General features: G+C 36.1%; 1 protein-coding gene across 1 annotated transcript in view; it reads left to right on the top strand.

The window, feature by feature from the left end:
• The window catches only part of STXBP5L (syntaxin binding protein 5L), a 288,793-nt gene extending 273,816 nt beyond the window's left edge, over positions 1-14,977 (top strand). The window contains exons 24-28 of the mRNA XM_031680678.2: positions 6,279-6,639; positions 8,209-8,374; positions 10,850-10,961; positions 12,589-12,809; positions 13,392-14,977. Coding sequence (XP_031536538.1) covers positions 6,279-6,639; positions 8,209-8,374; positions 10,850-10,961; positions 12,589-12,809; positions 13,392-13,433 — 902 coding nt within the window. The 3' untranslated portion in view covers positions 13,434-14,977. The remainder of the gene's footprint in view (positions 1-6,278; positions 6,640-8,208; positions 8,375-10,849; positions 10,962-12,588; positions 12,810-13,391) is intronic.
• The last annotated feature ends 12,449 nt before the right edge of the window (positions 14,978-27,426 follow it).

The following is a 27,426-nucleotide window of genomic DNA, read 5'->3' as shown; positions in this document are numbered from 1 at the left end:
TGCATTATATGTCTTTTAAACTGCAGTAAAAACCAGTAAGAATATAACTCAATCAAACATGATTATATTTGACTAAACAAGTATAATAACAGCCTAATATAGAAAACTAAACACACTCTCCACTTATAGGTAGCAGCTCTGTTAGTTGTTTACAGCTGTTATTACTAGTTGAGTGTTTGTAGAAATTATATTTTCCCCAAAGTAGATATACTGTTACCTGAAACTCCTGAAGATAAAGTATAGAATTTGTCTAAGCCCTTAAGAGACACATAGGAATCTATTAGGATTTTTAGGTATTTTAAAATCACTGAATGAAAAAAGCAAAGTACAATTCTGTCTGGGTACTATCAAAAACAAACGAAATTTCACATACACTTCTGTCATGTGCTATTGACATGAATTCAAGCTTTTGCCAGGATCCCTTTTATGGAGAGATTAAAAATCTATTTCTTTGTGAAAAGCCTATGATCTAGATATACAGTTCTTAATATAGTAGGATAACCCAGAAGAAATGGATACATTCCTATTAACATACAACTACCAAGGCTGAATTATGAAGAAATAAAAGTCTGAACAGACCTGTAACTAATAAGACTGAATCATTAATCAAAAACCTCTCAAAGCCCTACTTCTTTTTTTAAAGGAATCTTTTCACATTACTTCATCTTGGTTTTAACAATTCTAATGAATGATATGGTAATTTGTACTAAATTACTAAATCACTAAGTTTAGAGTGAAAAAGCACCTAGAGATTATCCATTCCAACATCTATAGTCTGTATCAAAATCACTTGGAGGGTTTGTTTTGTTACAACACACAATAGTGAGCCCAATTTCCAGAGTTTCTCATTCAGTAGGCTTGGGTGGGGTCTGAGAATTTGCTTTTTTTTTTAACAAGCCACAGGTGATGATAATTGTACAAATGCAATTTTGCATGCTGGGCTGGAATAACCTACAGTTCCACCCTCCTGTGCAGGGAAAATCCCAAACCTTCCCCCTTCTATGTTTCTCCTGTGTGTCTCCTTCATTTTTGCATGACTACCACACTCACAAACACTTCTGACACCAGATATGTGGAGGCGTTGTCCACAAACAAGCAATTCTCTGAGACACCAGCTGCCTGTTCCACAATTTAACTCAATTCAGACATTGTCTACATGGAGATCATGACAGATCCCACAGGGAAAGGTCTCAGTCCAACAAAGACTCTCCCCCTGCTTCCAGATACCAATCACAAGTCAAGTCAAGGTTGTCACCTATTCTTTTGACCAACCAGTTATAGGCCTGAGGTTCCCACAACTCGCTCCTTGGGTTCAATTAATTTGCTAGAGCAGTTCACAGAACTCAGAAAAATTGTTTACTTACTGTTTACCAGTGTATAACAAAAGAAGATAGATGAACATCCAGATAGAAGAGATGTGTAGGGCAAGATACATAGGAAGAGACGCGGAGCTTCCAGGCCCTCTCCAGGAGTGTAACTCTCCCCACACGCTACCTGCTCAGCAACCTGGAAGTTCTCCAAACTCCTTCCTTTTGGGTTTTTATGGAGGTTTCATTACACAGGTGTAGCTGATTAGTTTATTGGCCGTTGGTGATTGAACTCATCTCCAACTTCCCGCCTCTCACCAGAGGTGGGGGTGGACTGGGGCTGAAAGTGCTAACCTTCTAATCACCTGGTTGGTTCCCCTGGCAACCAGCCCCCATCATTAGGTGAAGTCCAAAAATCACATCATTAACATAATGAAAGGTACCTGTGTTGCTCTCATCACTTAGGAAATTACAAGGGTTTTCGGAGCTCTGTGCCAGAAATAAGGATAAAGATCAAATACACATTTATCATAAATTGTAATATCACAGATACATATTCTGCTTAAGTACAATCCTGTTAAGTTGAATTCTACCTACTTTATTTGCATACCTGTGTAGCTGAATATGACTGGAGAAAAATATAAAACCAGACTAAACAGTCTCATTTTAAAATAAATCATCAGTAACCTCAAGTGGGTTCCTGTGCTGCTGGATAGTCATACTGTAATTTCCTAGTCCTCTCTCCCATCCCCTTAAGCAACAATTAGGTATTTTCTCCACTCTCCTCAGAGCTCCAATACCTCCTCCACTGTTTTCAGTCTTAGCTAATGACCCTGTGTCCTTTCACTGAGAAAAGTGAAACAATCAGATAAGAACTTCAGCAGCTGCCCCACCACATCTACCAACTTGTGTCTCCATGCTCTCTGTATTCTCTCCTGTTATTATGACTAAACTGTGCAAGCTCCTAACTTGATGAGCATCTCCATTTGTACACTAGATTCTGCCCTTTCACTGACACAAGAAAATCAATCCAGCAATTTTTCCTGTTTCCTTTGTATAATTGTAGTACTTCTCTTTCTACTAGATAAGCATACAAACATGCTGTTATTTCTACTAAAAGAAAACCCTCCTTGAATCTGTTCTCCTATGATGCCCCATTTCACTTCTTTTTTCTAGTGTAAAATTCCTTGAAATGATTGTGTTATAGTCACTATTTCCAATTTTATTCTCACATTCTCTCGAGTGCATTCTAATCAAACCTTCCCCCACACCAATTAACAAAAACCTCAATATAGGTGATGATTCTCAGGCCACACCTTACCAGATATAACAGTAGCATAGTGCAGTTTACCATTATCCTTACCTTAAAACATTTCACTTTTCACATAGAGTCCAGAATACTTTATTTACCTAGTTTTCTTCCTACCTTTATATGCCGTTCCTTTTCAGTCCTCTTTGCTGGTCCCTCCACATTTCACTGGACTTAAAACATCAGGATGCCCAAAGACTGACTCCGTGAGCCTTTTCTGTTTTCTATTTATAGTCAAGCCCAACAGGAAGCCAGCCAGCCTTATGACTTTAAATGCCACTTATAATCTAGTGGGTCATGAATTTACATTTATAGTCTGGACCTATCCCCAAATTCCTGACATAGATATCCAGTTATTTGACATCCACTTGGATGTTTAAGAAGTATCTCAAACTTATGTCCAAAACTGAATTCCTAATATTCCTTTCCTTTCTTCCACAATCTTTCCCACATCTATTAATGGAAATTTCATCCTTCCAATTTTCCCAGGTCAAAAGCATTAGAATCATTCTTAACCACTATGCTTCTTTCAGACTCTAAATCTAATCTATTCGCATATTCTATTGGCTTGACCTTTATAATATATTCAGATTCTGACCATTTCTCACCCCTTCTACTGTTACCACCTGGTTTGAGCAAGCCTCTATCCATTTCTCACCTGGATTATTGTAGTAACATTTTAACTGCTCTCCCTTCTTCCAACCTTGATTCCCTTTAGGATATGTCCAGCAAGAAGAGTGACCCTGTTAAAAGAAAGTTAGATTATATCACTCTATTCTCAGAATCCTCCCATCTGATACCAAATAAAAGTCTAAATTTTTATTGTGTCCTACAGGAACCTACATGATCTAGCTCCATATTCTCTCTCTGATCTCATTTCCTGTAAGTCTGCCCTTAACTGCTCTAGAAAGTCAAGATCTGTGAAAAGTTTGAGATTTTACTTTACTTAAAGCAAATAAAGTTAGTTTGCCAGTTTCATGGATGCTGATAGAAGGCATGAGGCTCCTGGGTCAGAGATACAGAATAATCACAGTAGCCAGAATATTTTATGCTGGTTTCCTGAGCCTTAATTCCCACAATATGATGCAAAGAAGCCTCTTCTTCTATATAAATTTGCTTAGGCTGCCTTAACAAATACTAACAACTGTGTGACTTGAACAACCGAAATTTATTTTCTCACACTTCTGAAGACTGGAAATCTCAAATCAATGTACCAGCAGTGTTGGTATTTGGTGAGAGCTGTCTCTTTGAGTTGCAGACAGCTGTCTTGTTGGTGTTGGTATTTGGTGAGAGCTCTCTCCTTGAGTTGCAGATAGCTGTCTTCTCACTCTGTGCTCAAGTGGCCTTTCTGCTGCGGGTTGAGGAGGGAGAGGAATGGAGTAGGGGAGGATGGGGAGAGACGGGAAGAGAAAGAGGGGAAAAGAGGGAGGGAAAGGGAAAGAGGGGGAGGGAGAAGGAAGTATCTAACTGTCCTGGTGTCTCTTTTTATAAGGACATCAATTCTATCAGATCAGGGCCCCAACCTTATGGCCTCATTTAACCTTAATTGTTTCCTTAAAGGCCGCATGTCCAAATACATCCACACTGGTGGGTTAGGGCTTGAGTGTATGGATTTGGGGAGGGGAAAAGCAAACATTTAGCCCTAACACCTTCTATTCTATTTAAAATTTAATCACACCCTTTTCCAAGAGTTTCTTTCCTCTTTTCTGCTTTATTTTTTCCTTTCCCTTGGTACTTATTGCTATCTAATATCTCATAGATATATACTTATCATATATATTGTCTGTCTCTATCATAGAAAGTAAGTTCTGTGAAGGTAGGAGTTTTATCTGTTTCATTTACTATTTTATTTCCCTGTGCCTAAAACAAAGCCTAGAACATACAGTAAACCCTCAATAAATATTTGTTGATCGAATGAATGAAGGTTGTAGTATGGCAGGCTGATAATTTGGAAAGCCAGAGTAAGGTTCACTTCTAGCCAGTGAGACCTCTTTCAAGAGGAAAATCCTCATTAATTGTGTAGTGAATTATTTACTGTAGACTGAATTGTTAAGATCTTATTATACAAGCCTTTAAATTTAAGCTTACTTTGTAATATCTATATCCAAAATTGTAGCAGCTTGTAATTTGGACTTGATTAAGCTTTTAAGTTAGAAAAGGTTAAAGACAGAGTCATAAGATTAATAATACATTGTTGAGAAAACTTAAACCCTGAATAAAACTAATGAACAGCATATAATCAAAGCCTTTTTTTTTTTAAACCACACAGTAGGGAACAGAGCAGCTGTTTGGGCAAGGCAACTGATTGAGAAACAGTAATTTTGATGCTGACAGTTGGTAAGCATCAGGCATAAGTAAAATGACTTCCAAAATATAGATTTCTTGTCTTTTTAACCTACTTTAGGCTATCTCTAAATTGAGGATGCAAAGATATTTACACTTAAAAATTTTTTTCCATGTCACATATTTATGGAAATATGGAGGGTTTTAGAAGGATCATTTCTAGATGAATTCTAATTAAATCATTTGTCATAGCTCTTGGCATTGTTTTTTTTTCTTCTTGGGAGGTTGGGACAGCTGCTCTTTTATACCTTGACCCTCAGCCTAAAGTACCTAAACCCCTGCTCTCCTGTCCTCATCAGCTACTCTTCCTTGTAAGGCGTTTACAGGCTTCTTAGTTTTAAAGTGGACTTAAAAACACAGCTGAGATGTTAAATCATCTAAATATGTTATTTTGAATTTTATAAATTTTAAATACTTTAAATTATAGACAAAGTACTCTCTAAATGCAATGTATTTTTATAACATCCTCCCCAAGTCTTTGACACATGTACACTCTTGAGCCATATCAGCCTGGGATAACCCCTTAACTCTCTCTATATGTCAAAGGACAAAGGAAAGAAAAGGCTGCTAGAGCACTGCTTAGGGAGAGTCTAGAAATGCCCAAAGTCAATCTATCCCAGTTACTTCCTAAGCTTTACAGTGTCCTATCCTCTGGGACTGGTAAAAATCACCTACAGGTAGTAATCTGGCATGGATATTCAACCTTGGAGAATCCAGGTGAGTAAACCATTTTTCTGGATAAAGATGCACAAGCCTGCCTAAGCACCAAAGGTAGTTTGGGTTTTGCTAATACAGTGAAAATTGCTAGCATGAACTCTGTATGTTGAAATTTCATGAAATATTCTGAGTGTTCATTTTCAAAAGAAGAAATTATCACTTTCTAGTGAATGAATCTCTAAAATAAAGAAACTGAATCAGACGGCATTATTTTTCAGCTGAAGTTATTCAATAAATTATACATTTATAAATTGCTTTTTAAGAAAGGATTTAAGGAAGACTATATAGTATAATGAAAGAATACTGGATTAAGAATCAGGAAAGTCAAGGTCACATCATCTTTCTGGCTTTTCAGAGGTTTTCTGATTAATATAATGAGAAGATTTGACAAGTTGTTGTCTTCAACTCCTTTTAGACCTTACCTTCTATGATTCCAAGTTACTGCAACTGGTGAACTCACAAATCTACTGATTTATGTATAATACTGTAATATTATAACACTATAGATATAAATTATCATAATATAAAACATCACCCATAGATGAATAACAGCCGTTTTAGAAAGAATTTCATGTGCCAGTGATATGAAATTGTTTTTATAGGTACATTCCTATCATTGAAAGGAGCTGTCCTAACATTCTCCTGTATGGACCGAACTGGAGGATTAATGCAACCGCCATATGAAGTTTGGAGGGATCCAAACAACATAGATGAAAATGAGAAATCCTGGAGAAGGAAGCTGGTCATGAACTGCCCCTCTCCATCCCAAGAAATAGGAGATCATCAGTATACAATAATCTGCTCAGAAAAACAAGCCAAAGTCTTCTCGCTGCCTTCCCAGACTTGCCTCTATGTTCATAACATCACCGAGACATCTTTTATATTGCAAGCAGATGTGGTGGTCATGTGTAACAGTGCCTGCTTGGCATGCTTTTGTGCCAATGGGCATATCATGATAATGAGGTACTTGCCTTCTTTACAAATTATCTGGTAATCACAACAGTGCAAACAAGGTACAGTTATGAAAAGTATATGTGTAATGTGCAAGATGTTATTAAGAAGCAAATAGAGATCACTGTTTTACTATATGAATGATTTTATTGCTCAACAATTGGAGGAGAGTTTGGATTTTTTATTTTATGGGTTTTTAATTTTTTTTTTTTGCTAAAAATGCTTAGCATTGTGAGTGAAATATATATGTTGATTGACATCAGGGTATCTAAGGAAAAGAGTGATTCTCCAGTCATTCACACATTCATTCAACATTTATTGAGCATGTTGTCTCCCAGATCCTATACTAGGCACAGGAAATATAAAGATGAATAAACTACAAGAAAAAGAAATAAACTGTTAATTTTACTATGTTTCATAGTCCACACAAGAATTTTCCATACAGAATTAAATTTTATCCTTATTGCCCGTAGGGGGCTCGTGCACAGCAGGGCAGTCGAGTAGTTGTACTGAAGAATGTATGGCCTACAAAGCCTAAAATATTCACTATTTGGCCCTTTAAATAAAGTATGCCAGCCCCTGAGATAGAGTATTCTTTTGGGAAATTTTGGTAAAATGAGAGAGGAAAGGCAGGAAAGTAGTTCAAGAGTGAAACTAGATTTTTGAGAGTGTTTTTACTGTTACATATTTTCTTTAGTAGGGGAGACATAAGTAGATTTGTAAGCCAAGAAGTAGTTAGTGAAGGAGAAAGTTTTGAAAAAATAAAATCAGGCATTTATGCCCTGCTCATTCTCTTATGTATTTCTTGTTCTGTTTTTACCTGGTTTCTCATTCTCAAACTCTTTTTAGAGATTTCTGAAGGCCATTCCAGTCTTGTTTGAAAATAATGACCTAACTCCTAGACATGCCTTAGTTTAAGAGGGAAAAATAAATGTGTGTACCTCCGCTAAGCTCATTTAGTCACTCAGAATTTTTCTTTTAAAATTTTTTCTTTTAAATTAAAAGACATTAAAATGTTGTGGCACAATTGAGTTTTTAGCTTGATAAGTGATCACTTACCCTATTTTTGCAAAATTGTAGTATGTTTCATTTCTTTAAATGGTATATCTGAAAATTAATTTCTATTTAAATGAACATGGGCTACATCTACATTTATGAGGGCGATTTCTTGAGAAATGAAAAATGAGAGTTTAAAAAGCAACAGGAGTGATAGCAATAGGAGAAACCCAGGAGTCCCGCCTTAAAAAGAGACACTGGACGAAGTATGCAGTCGGCCACTTTCTAGCTGTGGTGTTTCTGCCAAAGATTATAACCATACTGTAGGAAAACCTGTGAAATGATGCAAAAAGTATTCTGAAATTGGTGGCCACCGCATTTAATCCATCCTTCAAGGACACTTGAATATGATTTTCAGTGAAAGTCTAGTTTACCACCATTGAGACTTTAAGAGGATAAAAAGAAACAACCATAAAATAGTGGTGTAAAAACTACTATTTTATGTAAGAATCTATAAAGTTTATACAGAGAAATTAAAAGCTAATAACTTAAATATGAAATGTGGATTTGCTTTCTTCCATTCAGCCTACCTAGTCTTCGCCCAATGTTGGATGTTAATTATTTGCCACTGACAGACATGAGGATAGCACGGACGTTCTGTTTTACCAATGAAGGACAGGCATTATACCTTGTCTCTCCTACTGAAATTCAGCGGTTAACATACAGCCAAGAGATGTGTGATAATCTACAGGTAAGTCAGGCACATTTATGAATAAGCACTAGACATGGTTGTAAAAAGAGACAATGAAGGATGTCTAAAAGCTAAAATATTATTGGGCCAGACAATAAATATGCCTAACCTAGAATATTTTGAATATATGTTCATTATTGTGACCAACTTCTAGTCTGGTTCCAGGTATACACAGAAAAAAATAAGAAAAGTGGCATGGGGGAGGAATGTGAATGTCATATATATCAATGGTTAACTGTTTTGGTTTTTTAATTTTTTTTCTTGCCTATGGAGAATCCTCTGAAAGATTATAAAAATCTTCCTCCACGGTTGGGAATATGTATGTAGACACAACACTTTTGCATACAATTCAGGAAGTTCATGGCCTTTTTTTTTTCAATCCTAATTGTGATTAAGAGTCATACAAAATAAATATATGTCCTGTAGGTTAGAATTGGGCATTTGTCTTTGATCCTAGTGGTAAGCAGAGTCTAGGAACATAATATATATAAAAGCCTATCTAACGTTGGATAAGTAAATGTGGTCACAAAATTTTAAGAGCATCTTAGGGATTTAGTTGGTTCAACCTCCTTATTTCACAAATGAGAAAACTAAAATACATTCCTTATAATATAGTGGTTTAGCATATAAACTCTGACCTATTTAAGTTGTATTTTGCCTACTTGTGTAACTTTGGGCATTTTACTTAATCTACCTGTGTGTTCTACCTGGAGCGTTGCTGTGAGAACTAAATAAAAATTCATATAAAGCCCTCACAGTGCCTGGAACACATTAAGTTTTAAAAATAATGTTATTCAACAAATACTGAGTTTTTACTATATGCCTGGTACTTGGTTGAGCTCTCAGAACACAATAATAAACACGATACAAGTCCCTTCCTGCTAGCGTGGAGGGAGAGATAAGTAAACAGACAACCACAATACTCTGTGGAAAATGCTGTCTATGTATGGTTGTGCCAGTGCTGGGGAGACATGTAAGAGGGGCACCTGGGTTAATGGAACAAAAGGGAAGGGGTAATGAGAAAAGAATTATGAAGGATGACTTGGAGTTATCCATGGGAATGAATGGCTGGAGATGGAAAAGAATCTTGACAAAACAGTGGCATGAGGAAGCCACAGGGTTCAGGAAACCACCAACAAAGTGCAGAGTCTGGAAGTCAACAGAATGAAGGGATGGTGCTGGAGTATTAGTCAAGACTAGATCTTGGAGCACCTTGTGAGCTCCTTAAGGAATCTGGCACTTAACCCCAGGGTAATAGGAAGTCAATAAAAAGGTTTAGCAAATTTGCCTATTAAAACGAATATCCTGGTTGCAGTATGGCAATTGATTTTGAGGAATTAAGACTAAAGGTAAGGAGAACAATTCGGAGCCTTTTAAAAATAACGCCAAGAATAATAGTGGCTTGAGCAGCCAACAGTGAGGATAGAGAAAAGTTAGCAGATTCAATGGCTGTAAAGTGTAATCATTTGGATTGGAGAGTTATTAGATGTAGAAGTGAGGGAAGGAAAGGGATTAATAATTATTCCTATGTTTCTGGGTTGGAGAACTAAGTAGATGGTGCAGCTGTTTTCAAAGAGAAGGGACTCAGGAGGAGGAGCACAGGTCTTGGGAGTGGAGGTGAGGGGCAGGTGATGAAAAGAGTCATGCTGCAAGTTCACAGATAAACTTGTATTAGGTCACAGATCTCCTGACTTTGGGTTGAACTGAAGTTACTTCCTCTAAATCAATCATTCTCAAATTCTGGTCTGCTTTAGAAAGACTAAAACAAGTTAAAGCTTTTTTTACAGCAAGTTAAAAGTTAGAAAAAGTAAAAGCAAGTTAAAAATACAGATAACCAGAGCACATATATGTAGATTCTAATTAAGTATTTGGAATAACACGTGAGCATCTGTATTTCTAACAAGATATTTCTCCAGTCATTCTACATCACATCGAATATTGAGAGTGGTTGTACCGTGGAGTGGTTGCCTATTTTGTCTCATTTAAGTTTTCTTGAGTTATTTCATAATTTTGTACATGATATAAAAATAAATCCAACCTTCCTCTACATACCACCAAAGGCTTCCTATTTCATAAAGCAGTCCATGCTTGGTTCAGGAAAGGGAACTAGTATAGGAAAGAGGCTATGGTAATTGAAAAAGGATCAGAAGTCAATACTGGAAGTCATTGGTCAGGTGTAAATTAATCCTAGGGTGAATATTAGCTCCCCAAGTTTTCTAATTGTAGAAGGGAGAAGAGAAGAGGGCAGAAAAATCAAAATTTTAGGATGTCAGTTCCTGGAGATGGGAAGGGAAAGGAAGGAGGTGGACAAAGAAATGCCAGAGATAGAACTGGAAGCAAAGCAAAAATCACCAGGAAAGCTATGGAGAGCAGACTGCCTTTTCATGATGTGCTCTAACATGCCACAGTGTTATCTTTTGATCTGTTAATTTATTTTTAGTTAGTCTAATGCTTTTTTCTTTGCATTTGATATAGGACATGCTAGGAGATTTGTTTACTCCCATAGAGACACCAGAAGCTCAAAACAGAGGCTTTCTCAAAGGACTGTTTGGTGGAAGTGGACAAACATTTGACAGAGAAGAACTCTGTGAGTAAACTGATCACAAAAGAGAAGACCTATTTCTGTGTGTTTGTGTAACTTAATGTAATATGTAATCTCAAATATTAGCCTAGGGTTTTGCTTCTATACCATGAAAATTATTTCTGTTTACCAAACATGAATAAAACTGGTCACTTCATATGAGGAAACAGTTTAACAAAACCAGTACATGCAAGTCATACAAATAATGAGTAAAAAGCTAATAAAAGTGTCATTTGCAGGTGCATTATACCTGCAAAAGCAGGGTGAATTCATGTGGCTACTAAAATCTGAAAAAAATTATTTTTGAATCTGCCTGCCTTTAAGTACTGTTTGGAAACAGATTCTTTATTCAGAAAGCAAGAATTAATTAGTTTAAATGATCTATCAGTGAGACTCTGATGAACAATAATCAAAAAGCAGTAGAAAGATACTAGGGAACATTTTTAGAGAGAAATTAAGAATATATTTTCCAGAATATCTCACCCACCAATTGGTCTTATAATCAAAACTCCATTTCATTTGAAGTTTTAACTATGCATAAGATCTAGATGCCTCCATATGATGGAATATTATTCAGCCATAAAAATGAAGTTTGATACATGCTACAACATGGATGAACCTTGAAAACATGCTAAATTAAAGAAGAAAGACAAAAAAAGCCACATGATTCCTTTTATATGGAATATTCAGAATAGACAAATCCTAGAGACAGCAAATAGATTAGTAGTTTCCAGGGACTGGGGCAAGGAGGGACTGGAGGGGAACTGCTAATGTGTAAAGAGTTTCTTTTTGGGGTGATGAAAATGTTCTAAAATTTAATAGTGGTGATAGTTACACAACTCTAGAAACACACTAAAAACCACTGAATTGTACACTTTAAAAGGACGAATTTTATAGTATGAAAATTTTCTCTCAATAAGGCTCCTATTAAAAAGAAAACTGATTTACATTCCATCCCTAATGTTACATCCTTGGGGATGCTCACTAAATTTTTTACCAAGACAGCTGTTTTTCAGTTTTAAAAAATTACTTCATTAAAATTAAGTGAAATTGAGCTATGTAAATGATGGAAAAATTTAGTCTTTTATAAAGTAATAAAAGTTCAGCATATGTATATTAATGTCCATCATGCACATACCCCATTCTCCAGTATTTACACACACACACATTTTAAAAAACAACAACTGAGGCCTACAAAGGCTGCTAGTAAGATGAACGGGGAAGGTTGGAATGCCAATTGGGCAGAAATTTAAATAAATGATCAAGCTTGAGATTGGAACAGACCCTAATATGGCTTAAATATGAAGTTAAATATGGGGTTAAATATAAGATCACAATAAAATTGTGAGCATCCCAATTTAGCAACATCAAGAAATGCAGTTATGCCAGGTTGTATGGAAGACACACACACACACAAAGGCATATGGTAACAATATCTCTCTCAGTCTCTTTCGTAGGTATTTTTCTTGGGTAAGTTCTAACATCTCCAAATGCATATCTATGATAGGAACAAATATGTCTTTTCATGAGAATTATGTTAGTGTAATTTAATATAAGTACTTTGGTGGTAAACAACCATAATTACTTGAATTACTGACAAAATGTTTTAAACCACTATGGCTTGAATTCCCAGTTGGGGAAGCTTCAGCAGGAAAAGCATCCCGCAGCCTCGCACAGCACATTCCTGGACCAGGTGGTATAGAAGGGATGAAAGGCGCTGCTGGAGGGGTGATGGGAGAGCTGACTCGTGCAAGGATCGCACTTGACGAGAGAGGACAGAGACTAGGAGAGCTGGAAGAGAAAACTGCAGGCATGATGACCAGTGCAGAAGCATTTTCCAAACATGCACATGAGGTAAACTGCCTGAGTAAATATAGGCACCTTCATACAGTGATAACTGTAAATATTTAGGTCCTGCACAAGAAAAGCTAAACAGAGATGCCACTGTAAATAACCCTGTGTGAGAGCCAAGGTAACTGGGATCGTGTCCTAAGTATTAAAATCTCCCCCAGTATTTGGGAGAAAAAGGTTTTTAAAAAATTCTGTCATACATTGATACTTCTGAGCCTTAAGGGATGATTTAAAAGAAACTTATCATTGATTCTGATACACTGGGTCTATACTGTGCATTAACTGCTGAAAAGGTACTCAGATTGATTATGTGATCCCCCAGCAAGGTGTGAGGGGCAGTAGAGGCTGGGATGCACATTCCTTTTTGTGTCAATCATTAAAAATCATTTCCTGTCAGCCAAATCTTTACAGCTGGATTGGTTTTTTTAAAAAATCTTTTTATAGGCACTTTATTTCACACAAAAAAGGGAAGTTTTAGAAGTTTTGAGATTTAGATATGCATGATTATTAGCTCAACAGGAACTGTTTGATTAGCACTATTAAAGATTTTTTTAACATCTTATGGTGACTATTTTTTCTTTGCAGTTAATGCTGAAATATAAGGATAAGAAATGGTACCAATTCTAAACTTCTAAAGAAGCTATGACTGCTTTGAGAAACCATTATTCAGGGAAACCAAATTTATTCCCAGCATCACTATTCAACTGCTAGAAGCCAGTTTCTTCAACAAAATGTTCCATTACAGTCCATCTGAAGTTATCATAAGGGAGACTTATCAGAGACACTGTTCGACCCAAAGGCTGGAACCCTGGTTAAAATCCCAAGATATGGCTGAATTTGCCTTTTCCCACGTGGAATGGAGCTATCATCTTGGCATGTCGTTTGCTAAGGATTTACATTTAGGAACTATGGGGAGTCCTTCTGATATTAAAAAAAAAAAATCCTGTACAAACAAAAGCATTAATGCACTTAATGAAAAAAATTTGCATGATAAATTAACATCTTAAGAGGAAAAGAAAAAAAGCATGTTGTGACAGAAGAAAAAAAGATTTATGGTAAACTATTTTTATAAATTGGGCCACACCTGACAATTTAAAAAATGTGCATTAGAAGAATATCAGTGCATTTCAAGTACATTTGCCATACCCATCTGAAAAAGAAAACAAAACCAGAGTTTTCTTCTCATCTATAACTTTCATTATACTAGGACATTACTGAATTCTTATGGGAAGTCTGATTAACATTCCCGTCTCTCCATAATATTTTACATCATTCACAGTTCTTGGTCATAATCAAGTATTGCCAGTACAGTAAATTACTCCTAACACAATTATTTTCATTTCTGTCACCTTCAGAACAAGTTGCTACTTTTAGTCACAAACAATGCTGGGTTGGGTCACCTCAAAGCATTTTTTCAGCCTGGCTTATACTCTGCAGGGGAGCTGACAATAGGTTTGGGGAAACTAGGCTACAGGAACAATGCAGTTAGCTTTGAGAACTGATTTCACACACTCTGGTTTCAGTTTCTAAAGGGATATATTTTTAATGCTCCATTTGTATCCTTGTCTGCCAATTACACAGTATATTACTGTTTAAACCTAGTGGGGTCTTCAATTCAAAGGTGCTCTTGCAGCCTGACACTCAGAGACCAAACTGGTCATTCTTTTCGGTCTGATTCAGTAAAACCTCAGTTAATGTTTTAGGAAAGGGATTCTGATATTTCTGATTAACAAGGGCTTTCATTAGAAAATACTTTTGGTTCAATACTTATTAGTGAAAATCTTACAAAATATGGTGTTTTTGCTGTTTGGGCTTTAGTCACCATTATGGACAACAGAAATACGTAGAGAGCTTAATGATACAAAATCAGTCATTTTGTCACTCATTAGGCTAAGTAACATCAGCCACAGGATTATGTCAACAGACGCCAAACACCTATTCCTTATTAACAGTTCTTTTAAAAATATAATAAAGAATGTCCTTAACATGATAAAAGGTATCTACCAAAAGACAACAGAGAACTAGTAGAGGCAAACAAAATAAAGACACTAGTATCATTATTTAATATGATTCTGGAAGTCAAGTCATAGGAAATGAATATAAGCAGATTCTGGGACCTATCCTATAATATGTATGTTTCCTTCAAAAAGAAACCTTTTTAAGAAAATTAATGGGTTTGGCTTATTGAATTTTTATTATTCAAGGTCTTACCAGATTTGCATTTGTGTTTCTAAGAATTTACCATTTTCCTGAAATCCAGGTTATTTTAATAGCCAAAAATAGTATTTCTGCTTGTTTTTTCAGTTTTTTTATTTTTAGTGAAATTGTTTTAGTGAAACTGTTTGAACATACCTTTAAATGTTCTCAGTAATTTTGAGATGAGCAAATTAATCTTTAGGAAGAGATGGTGGAAACAGTCGGAAAATATATACCAGGAAAGCATTTCTCAGAGTCCTTGAATTCTCTTGATTTCTCAAAAAAAGCCTCTCCACAAATCTCTCCAGACTCCTGTGAACAGCCTTAGGGTAAAAGAACCTGACTTGGAAATACAAACATGATATATTAAATTATACAGTAAAATGTTAAACTTGAAACCAGGATTTAGAAAATGCTGGTAGCCAAACTGCAGGGCACTATTTGTACCATCAGTTTCAAGAACCCAGTTTTCTGATCTTCTGAACAGATACTTTTCTATATTAAAAATTTTTTTTAAAACTAAAAAGAGTATAATAATTTATTTTAGGAACAATGAAATTCAGCCCAAAGTGGCATCAAATTCAGTAAATATCTCTAAAGCCCCAATAAAATTCGCTTTAACATCCCTGGCCTCTATACAGTGGATGTAAACAGCAACCACCCTCCCCCACTCCACCCACCCCAGTAATGACAATCAGAACTGTCTCCAGCCATTGCCAAAATTGCTCCTGGTTGAAAGCCACTGTTCCATATCATCTGAAGAGAGACTAAGTTTGAATATGTAATGTGTCCTGTATAAAATTAAACATCAAAAGTGCACAGTGACAAATTATTATACCCAAAATTACATGCATGGTTCATATGCAATAAAATACTATTTTGGAGAAAAGCTTACATGAAATCAGTGAAAAATAACAACTCCTAGAATACTTTAAAGCATACAGGAAAAATACCAAAAAGGATAAGATAGCATTTCACAGAAGTGCTTAAAACTCTGGCTTTAATGAATAGATTAAAAATGTATAATTAGCACATCAACTGGAAGTAAACAGGTGCTTCTGAAATGCTTGGAAAGAATAGGTTCTTTTAGGTAGTTTAAATATGTCTTTCAATATTGTTTTTATAAACCCTTTCATAAGGTAAGGGTAACTTCATCCCACAAACTCCTGATTAGTGGAATACAAATAATGAGGTTTTACTGTATGAAAATTATTTTTATAATTCAAGGGGATAGCAATAACAAGAATCTAATGTGGATGTGATTCTTCTCTTTGAATATTTCCGTTCTGTTGCACTGACTTTAGCAGACACACAAACACTCATACACACCACCACCACCACCATCTTATCATCATCATCTTTGGAAAATGAGTACTGTTGATCCATGTAATTTTTTACATCTCTCTTCTCTACTATTTAAATGTCTTGCCTCTGCACTCCTAACTTGGACAATGACAGAGAAAATGACTCTGAGCCTTAGTTGTCATCAAAATTACATGTTAATGTGGCATCAGACGATAAAGCTTGCAAACCACAGCCTGTACAAGTTTACCTTATCTCCTTATGACCCCTTAAAGAGATGAGCCCTCCTTAGTGTCCCAGGAGAAAACGGGCCTTTGCCTTCTTTCATCAGTGAGAAGCTAGAAGTATTTGTTTCCCTGGTTCTAATAATATGAGTAATAATCCTTACCAAGAAATCTTTTGGAGGGAGGATGATTTATCATTCATTTGAATCCCCTACAAAAGCAGTACTACCGACTCTGCTTCCTACATTTCACCGAGACCCAGACATAGTGCCCCCATCATCATCAAGGTCATTGTCGGACTAACTTTGGAAACATGGTGACAGAACTGACTGAGATGTTTTCTGATAATTCAGTCATAGAGCTAATTTTTCAAATCTTTCATATAGCTCTTGAATGATTCTCAATAAATCAGAATCCAGCTCTCCATTCCTCAAAGTTCTTAAGGGATTGTAAAAGAAGTCCCTTTTAATGTGAACTGTGTGTTCAATTTCAAAAGTATCATCTGTTATCTTCATTAAGGGATCACCATGGATTTGAGAAAGGAAAAAGAAAATAAATATTATGCCCAAGGTTGGTTAAAGAAGATTAAGATTAGTTCTTTGAGATACTTGGTTTTTAAATGTTGGCAGAAGGGGAAAATGAAGCAGACATAGAATAAAAGTCCTCTCCTTGGTTTAGGATCATCGGGACAACCCAGGGGTATATCTGTGGGATTACAGCCTAGCCCTGTGGGAAGACATTGTAACTTGACCACTTTTGTTCAAAGAGGGCAATGCCAAAAGGAGTCAGACGTTCCTGACAGGCCTTGCTCTCTGCATCAGGAGAAACATAGTAGCCTGCACAGCTTCTTCACCTCTGTCCTCTGAGGCCAGAATCCCACTTCTGACCAGTTACTGTTTCACATACACACTGCTCCAGGTGCTAGAAGTACTTGCCAGTAAGTTGTGTATTTGGATTGCACCGTTTCAGGGAGCATGGTTGTAGAAATTTGTTGTATATATTTGCAGACAACTAGCCCTGAAAGGACAAAATGCAGAGTAAATAGGGTGTGACTTAGGAAAGAAGTGCCAATTTGGTACAAGAGGGCTGGGGTAGAGCAGGACACAGGAGCCAGAGTGCAATGGAAGAAACTTTGATGAGGAACGGAGATACAGCTGACCTGTATACATTTATGTAGGGAAGTGATTCTCAGCTCTAGCTGTACATAAGAAATCACCTAACGAGCTTCTAAAATTCCCAATTACATCAAAATCTTTCAGAGTTGGAACCAAACATCATTTTTGAAAGCCCCCAATATGGTTCCAATGTCCAGCCAAGGTTGGTATCTCTACCAAGGAAAACACATTTGTCTACCCTGGCCAGCACACCTCTGCGGGGTCAAGGAAGGCAAGATATTGGAGATGCAGTGTTGGCTGAATTGATATTTATTCTGTGTTACAACCCAAGACAAATGTTCTGTACAAATTTCTGACCAGGCAGTGTCCCATTAACTGTTAATAACACTGTCTTTGCAATTTTCTCCTATGTGACTTGGCCATTAATTATTCCAATTCAAACATCTAGGTTTTGATTGCCTCATACATGTGACATCATATGACACCAGAGATATCAAAAGAAATTCAACAGCATGTAAGGCTAAGTGGAAAACTAATTCTCAATAGTTGGATGATAGAAATTCTCAATCACTTACTAAGTCAGGTCCACATTTATTGTTCATTCTTCTTTTGGAGGAGACATGGGTACCAGGTACCTGCTCTGCTATAGATATATTTTACTGGACTTGATCATAGCAAGAAGGGAGAACAACTCTTCCTTTGTGATTGTCATCTTAGCTCCCAGGGCCACTTGGATTTATTTTCTTAGTCACTGGATATGTGTTTAAAGGGAGAATAATTTCTATAACTCACTATGGCCTCCAGGGCCCTGAAAGAGCGCTTTCACTTTCAAAAAGGAAGAGTCAGCCTATCCAAGGCAATACTGGTCAATGAGAAAACTCAGAAGAGTTCTCCTCTCACGCTGCTCCCCTCTGGTATTGGCCCACCCTTCGCAACTGCAAAGCCAGAAGATAAACTAGGTGGTGGTTATAGACAAGTATACACAGGATCAAAATCTCTAATAACCTATAATTTTTAGTACTTAATTATGTGATGTTTTATTCTAGGAAATAAGAAACAGATGACATCATTGATGTATCTTTCATCTTCAGAATTTTTGCATCTTTTCAGAAAATGACAAATTACTATTTTTCTGTTGCACTCAGCAATTGTGACTATACTTAAAATTCTTGTAGTCTGTAGAGATATCAATAAAATTGTATATGTTTGTACATAGATGCTCTCTTATGTTATGATGTCATGCACCACTAATGCCTTTTGCCAGGATTAAATATGGACAGAGGTAAGACTCTCATTTGCAACGTGGTGAACCATGGTTTTCCAAACTATAATTTGTTTTTAAAAGGCAGGGAGATGGGTGGGGGAACAATGTACAGCATATTTATTTGAACTAAAACAGAGAAAGAAAAAAAAACACTAAACACAAGTTCCCATAACTCAGTTTTTACTAGAGTTTATCAATCTAAAATGGTAGAAATAGCCAAATTTTCCATCAAATTATGGAAATATGTAACTTTTTGTCGGAAGACTTTACAAATTTTTTGAGGATGTTAACTGCTATCACCTTTGGTGAAGTACAGATAAAGCTAAGTTTGGTGAGAGTGCATCATAAGAAACTTAGGCTAAACAAGATATACTTAGAAACTCAACACTCATACTTTACTTCCTCACTTCTTTAAAGCTCAGACTTTAAAGCCCAGCAGGCAAAAAAAAAAGAAGAAGAAAGCTATTATAGTATTATGGGTGGGCTTATACCACCACCTACTGGTTATTATGGACATACATAAACTCAGCACCTCCAAAAGTCCCCCAGAAAGTGTGTGCTCTCCTGCTCCCCTGGCTTTCATCTGCATGGCTAATTCTTCATAGCTATCTACACTGTGGCCTTAGCCAACTAACCTTATTCTTCCAAAGGCTGTCTAATTATCTCAGAAAAAATTTTCCACCACCGTTTCTCTCCTAGTTTTGGTTCCATATAAAAATGGAAAAGAACCAACCAACCCTAGGCTAAAGAATTTTTTTTATTGAAAGTACAAATAAAAAGATAGACCCTTTAAAAATTCAAATATCCAGTCTTCCCTTCAAAATTTTCTCAAAAGGATCCATTTTACCTCCTCACCCTCTTTGAATTACAGTCAAATCTGTATTCAATGTTTAAAATACTGATTTTACTTTCTTCCTCCCCTCCTTCTTCCCTTCCTTTCTCTTTTTTTTTTTTCCCATTCATTCAGTCCAAAAGTCAACCAACCTGAGCATACTGTTGACTGCAGCCCCATCTGCACTTGGAGCAGGGTGAGCGGGACAGCCACAGGAGAATGGAGTTGGAGTGAAGAGCAGGGTCAGCCCTCAGGTGGTTAGTAATGGTACCTGTGTGAGGAAGGCATTGGAACAAGGCAGAAGGCAGCCCAGCAGGTCAGGAGATTAAGGATTGGGCAATTAAGTAAATAAAGTGAGGATACAGGAGTCATGGTTCTCACTAACGGAGAAGTACAAATAGAAGGGAAAGAGAATAAACCATGTAGTACTGAATTAGAATTTGAACTATCAGTGTCTTGTAAAAATATATAAAATGCATATATATGATGTAAAAAGGTGTGTATCCTAATTCTGAACACTGAAAGGACTGGGAACAAACCCCAAGAGCAATGAGCATACCTGGATTTTGATTTCTAAACACTATACTCTGCTAAAAGCAACATGGCTCCTTGAAGAAACAGCTGATTTCAAGGCTGGAATATGTTTTTGTGCCAGAAAATATTCAAATCATGGGGATGTGTCAAAAGGACACAGAAGCCAACTTGAAAGGGCACATAGAGACCAAATCAGGGACAATATGAGTATCAAAAGTATTAATAGTAATTAAATAAAATAGGAACCCACGAATCTACATTGATGTTAATTAATTAATTAGGAAAAGAGAAGGCTCTTCTTTACTATAGAATGTCAACCAATAAACATGGATGGAATTTTAAATTTACTCTCTGGCAACCATCGTAGTGATAATAATATGGCCAACAAATACCACTGGATGCTAAAACTAGTGGGTTAAAGCAGGATGGAGGAATAGGATATTTATATAGTCTCAAAGTATCTCCACAAAAAATACTTGTTTATCATAAAATATATAATTTTACACTAGGGAAATCTGGCAGGCACTATTTTAATCAAGTGATCAATGTTACCACAACCAGTAAGGAAACATCATGTGCCATCTGACAACATATAATGAAAAGAACACAGCATTACCTCTGTCATAATCTGCCAAAAATGCACAACCTAGGTCTAATCATGAGGAAATACTGAATAAAACCAAACTGAGAGACATTCTATAAAATGACTCCCCTGTATCCAACTTTTCATAAAAGTAGAGGAAAGATGCATGTTCCATATTTAAGGAGGCTAAAGAGAGAGAAGTGATAAGTGGGGTACAACATGTGATCTAGGATTGGACCCTTTTGCTATAAAAGACATAATTGGAGCAAATTACAAAACTTAAGTGTTGTTTCGCACCTGAGAGGGAGTCTTGTACTATTCCTGAAACTTTTATTTAGGTTTGAAATTATTTGAAAATAAAATTTTAAAAATAAAAATATTTTCATTTTTGTTGACTCACCGCATTTCAGTAACATTGTCTTCCACCTTTCATAGCAAATGGACAGCTGCTTTGTGGGTTAAAGAGTAGTTCTCTGAGCTGGTTTGCGAATCCAAACATTATTTAAAATTTTTTCTTTTAAAAAATGTTTTAATTACACAAATAATACACGAATGCATACTTGTGTGACACCAAATAAATTCAGACAAAAGTAAGTTTCCCCTGGTCGCCCCCTACCCTTATCTGTACTAGTTATTAGTTGTTTCCTTCTACACATTTTCCTATGCTGCAACTTGCTTATTCATGTACTTACTATGTCTTAGATACCTTTCCATGTCAATACTTAACTTACTTATATTATTGCATGGTGTCAATAAAGTATAATTTGTTACAACTACTCTAGTAGTAAACATTTAGATATTTTCCAGACCCTCCATATTACAAACAAGACTGCAGTGAACATTGTTGCACATGCATTCAGCATATATGCAAGTGTTTCTCCAGGGAAGATGCTGTGGAATTAAGTCAAAGGGTATGCTCCTTTAAACCTCTCAAATAGATGTTGCCAATTTAACTATTCTTCACGAGTATATAAGAACTATTATTGCCTTACATTTCCTCCATTCTCAATACTCATCTTTTAATTTTTTTCATAATCTGAGAGGTGAAAATGGCATCTTACGGTTTTTACTGGAATTTCTAATTGGTGAAATTAAACATCTTTTTATTTTTACTCTTCTTTGACTTATCTGTTTGTGATTTTTCACTATTTTCTCTGAATAGTTCTATTGTGGCAACCCTACAGAACTAGACTGGACACCCTACCCAAAATTTGGTTTAGATGTTGAGACTGATATCACACACACACCCTAAGAGGACATAGAAAAGATTAACTATTCACATAAAGAGGCTTTCTGGGGAGAGGAGGATGGCACCCAAAGTGGCCCAAAAATGGCTTGAGAGACGAAGATAAAGAGATTGGCTCGGGGGTTTTGTTGTGGGGGGTGGGAGCAAGGTTTGCAGGACGAGGCTTGCACTGGAAAGATAAGAGCACCCAGGCTCTCTTCTCAGCTCACTCAGATGTGGGGCAGAAGGGGAAAAGAGGGTGAGGCTTGAAACTTGTCAGCAAACATCAAGAGATGGAGTCAGATATTATAGGTCATTTGTCTGTTGTTCATTTTTATTATAACTCTGGAAATTAGTATAGTTACTTATGTTTTACAAATGATTTTCCTTTATTTTTGAGTTTTCCTAAGAAATTCTGGGTTTGGAGGAAGTCTTCTGTGACCTCATGGTAAGGGAAGAGGATGTTGGTCCTTGAGCTTCACTCTGTCCTCTGTGACCCCTTCTATAAGGGTGGTAGGTCTATTCTAGACCCTTGAGCACCTTTCACTGATTTGTGCTAAATTACAATTAGTGAACGTGTGCCTTGCTCTCTTGTTTCAGGCAGGGTCCTGTGGTCTCACTTGCTAACTCAGTCTCATCTAGGTTATGGATTCCTTTGGGGTTATCTATTCCCTTCCCCTAGGTTAGACTGTTCAGTATCTTGTTGTCATCACTTTTTCATATAGAAGATTTTTTTTTCTTTTAATGCAGTCAAATTTTATCATCTTTTAGCTTTATGACTTTTGAACTTTGTTTTAAAGGTCTTTATATCTATAAAATAATAAATAATCTCTTACATCTTCTTTATTTTGTTCTTTTAATATATTTAGGCTTTTAATTTATCTGGCATCTTGGTATTTTGATAAACGGGAAACATGTCACTACACCCTTATTTTTGAATGACTCATTCTTTCACCTCTAATTTGAAATGACATTTAAATCATTTCCCATATATATGCAAGTCTGTTTTCTAAATTCCTTAGACTTCCCAAGTAATCTATTTGTCTATTTCTGCATTCTTATCAAACTGATAAATTATTATAATCTTTACAGGATGGCCTAATATTGATCTTTTTCAAGTTTAATAGGTAATTGAGGTTTTTTCACCTAGATGAGTTTCAGGATACTATCTATTTCAAAAAAAAATTCCTATTGAGACTTCCATTGAAATTAAAGTAAATTTGTAGGTTAATAAATAAATTTTGCTCACATCACTTCCTCTAGGACATCTTCATCTTTTCTGTCACAACCATTTTCCTCATTTATATTGATAATGTTGCCTTCACCAGGTTCTTCAAGTTGCATATCTAGAACATCTCAAATGGCATCAGTGTCAATACTTCCACAGTCAACTATTTCTTCTGTAACTCTGTGTCCAGTTTGAATTTCACTTATAGTGTTGCCATTTTTCATTTCTCTGGTGTGCCTGTGTCTTAATTAGCCACTTTCCTCTTCTGATTACCCATTTTTATAAAATATCACATGGCTTTAACACTGGAAGACCAGGAATCAACACTGCTACACACTTTACTGTGTATAAAGTGAATGACAGATGTACAGTGACCAGTCATGGACAGACTTTGAAAGAAGTAGTATAATTGGTAACTCATCATAATGGGTGTATTAGTTTCCTATTACTGCTATAACAAATTACTACAAACTTACTGGTTTAAAATAACACAAATTGAGGGGGGAGGGTGTAGCTCAGTGGTAGAGCTCACACTTAGCATGCACGAGATCCTGGGTTCAATCCCCTGTACCTCCATTTAAAAAATAAACCTAAATACCTCCCCCCATAATAAAAAAAAATCTTTTAATTGAGGAGTGACATCACCAAGATGGTGACATAGGTCATTCCCAACTTCACTCCCCCTCACAAGAACAACTAACAACTATTCATGGACAAGACACCACAGAGAAAATCCTAGAACATGGGGGTGAGACTGAAGCATCCCCTGCAGCACAGATAATGAGGCAGACAACATTAGAAGGACAAGAGGAGCTGCTACATGCTGACCACACTGCCTCTCTCCCAGGCCAGCACAGTATGAGTCTCACCTGAGCTTTCATTTCCTCCAGTGGGAAAAGAGATCCAGTGGACATCCAACTCTCCTAGCATTGTGGGTCCCTTCTTCGGAGTCCCACTTGGAGATGCAGGGGAATCTGCAAGGCTTGACCACTGGGAACCAGACTGTGACGAAGAAGGGAAGAGGGGCTTGCAACAACTACCACTCAGATCTTGACAGACTCAGAGCCAACACAGTGGTGCAGTCTGTCCAGGGAGCTGGGCAAGATGCAAGTCTGTCTGACTTGGGACCTCAAAGACTCTTTACAGCCCTAAAGCCTGGTCTGCTTCCCCACCTTCCCGTCCCTGCCTCCCCAGGCAGGGGAGCAGAATCATAGCTCCACTCACTGCTCACTGTAGCTCCCAGTCCTGCCTGACCAGAAAGCTTCTGGGTGTAATAATTACTTTAATGTAAATGTATTAAATTCTCCAATAAAAAGATACAGAATGGTTGAATGGATTAAAAAAAAAAGATCCAATGATATGACACTACATGACACTCAATTTAGCCTTAAGGGACAGACTGGGAGTTCAAAATCTGTAGATACTGACAGGCATATGTAGAATAGATAAACAAGATTATACTGTATAGCACAGGGAAATATATATAAGATCTTGTGGTAGCTCACAGCAAAAAAGAATGAGACAATGAATATAAGTATGTTCATGTAAAATTGAAAAATTGTGCTCTACACTGGTAATTGACACAACATTGCAAACTGACTATAACTCAATAAAAAAAATTAGTCCAAAAAAAAAAAAAAAGACACACACAGACTAAGAATATAGGGATGGAAAAGATATGTCAAGCAAATGATAACCTCTCTCCCCAAAAAGCAGGATTAGCTATACTTATATCAGACAAAATAGACCTTAAAGTAAAAATGATTAAAAAAAAAAAAGACAAAGAAGATTATAATGTTAAAGAGGTCAATTCATCAAGAGGCTATAACTGTAAATATTTATGCATCCAACATCAGAGATGTTGAAACTAACAGAAATGAAAGGAGAAATAAACTGAAATTGAAATATAGTTGGGGACATTAATACCCTACTCTCAACAAAGAATTTATCATCCAGAAAGAGAATCATTAAGGAAACAGCAGATATGAACAACACTATAGATCATATGGATCTAATGGAACATTTTAATATACAGAACTTTTTATCCAACAGCAAACTACAAATTAATCTCAAGCACAAATGGAACATATTCTAGATAGACCATAGGTTAGCCACAAAACAAGTCTTAGCAAATTAAAGAGGACTGAAATCATACAAGTACCTTCAATGACCACGATGGTATGAAACTAGAAATCATTAACAGGAGGAAAACTGGAAAACTCACAAATACTTGGAAATTAAATGACACTCTCCAGAACAACCAATGGATCAAAGAAGAAACTAAAGGGGGAATAAAAGAGTATCTTGAGACAAATGAAAATGGAAACACAATATGACAAAATTTATGGGATGCAGTAAAGTTCATAGCAAGAAATGCCTACATTAAGAAACAGAAAGATTCACAGATACTGTGTACTTTACAAACCAAAGGTTTGTGGAAACCTTGTATTGAGCAAGTCTGTTGACACCATTTATCCAACAACATTTGCTCAATTTGTGTCTCTTTGTCACATTTTGATAGTTCTTTCAGTATTTCCAACTTTTTCATTATGACTGTACTTGTTATGATAATCTACAATCAGTGACCTTTGGTGTTATAATTGCAAAAAATACAACTCGCTGAAGGCTCAGATGATGGTTAGCATTTTTTAGCAATAAAGTATATTTTAACCAAAAAAAAAAAAAATCGGAAAAATCAACCTAATTCTATGGCTCAAGAAAGTAGAAAAAGAAGGGCAAACTAAGCCCAAATTTAGCAGAAGGAAGTAAATAATAAAGATTAGAGCAGAAATAAATTAAACAGAAATCAGGAAAACAAGAGAAAAGGTTAATGAAACTAAGAACTGCTTCTTTAAAAAGATAAATAAAACTGACAAATCTTTAGCTACACTAACCAAGGAAAAAAGAAGAGAGGACTCAAATCAACAAAACTATAAGTCAAAGAAAAGACATTACAACTGATATCACAGAAATACAAAAGATCATAAGAGGCTACTATGAACAACTACATTTCAACAAACTAGACAACCTAGAAGAAATAAAATTATTAGAAACATACAACCTACCAAGACTAAATCATGAAAAAATAAGAAATGTGAACAGAGCAATTACTAATAAGGATATTGATTCAGTAATACAAAAAAAAAAAAGCAAAAACAAAAAAAAAACAGTAAAATAAAAGCCTAGGACCAGATGGTTTCATTGGTGAATTCTACCAAACATTTAGAGAAAAATTAACGCCAATCCTTCTCAGTCTTCTAAAAAATCAAAGAGGAGGGAATACTCCCAAACTCATTTCATGAGGTCAGCATTACCCTGACAACAAAGCCAGAAAAGGACACAAAAGAAGAAAATTACAGGCCAATATCATTAATGAATATAGATGCAAAAACTTCAACAAAATACTAGTAGACTGAATTTAACAGCACATTAAAAGGATTACACCCCATAATCAATTGGGATTTATGCCTGGGATGCAAGGATATTTCAATACAAACAAGTCAAAAAAAGGTGACAGACCACATTAACAGAATGAAGGATAAAAATCATATGATCATCTCAATAGATGAAGAAAAAGCATTTGACAAAATTCAACATCAGGTCATGATAAAAACTCTTATTAGGTACAGAAGGCCTGTACCTCAACATAATAAAGGCCATCTATGACAAGCCCATAGCTAACATCATACTCAATAGTGAAAGACTTAAAGTTTCCCCCTAAGATTTGGAACAAGACAAGGAAGCCCACTCTCACCACTCCTATTAAAAATAGAACTCGAACTCTTAGTACTGGAAATGAGGCAAGAAAAAGAAATAAAAGGCATCCAAATTAGAAAGAAGTAAAATCGTCTCTATTTGCAGATGACGTGATTTTATATACAGAAAATAGGGGTGTAATGCACAGCATGACTACAGTTAACACTACTGGATTGTACATTTGAAAGACGCTAAAAGGGTAAATTCAAAAAGTTCTCATCACAGGGGGAGGAAAAAAACAATTTCTCTTTTTTTTTTGTATCTAAACGAGATGATGGATGCCAATTAAAATTACTGTGGTAATAATTTCATAATATATGTAAGTCAAGTCATCATGCTATACACCTTAAACGTATACAGT

The sequence above is a fragment of the Vicugna pacos genome, chromosome 1 (genome assembly GCF_048564905.1).
Source record: "Vicugna pacos chromosome 1, VicPac4, whole genome shotgun sequence".
NCBI lineage: Eukaryota > Metazoa > Chordata > Mammalia > Artiodactyla > Camelidae > Vicugna > Vicugna pacos.
This window is presented reverse-complemented; position numbering and strand designations above follow the sequence as displayed.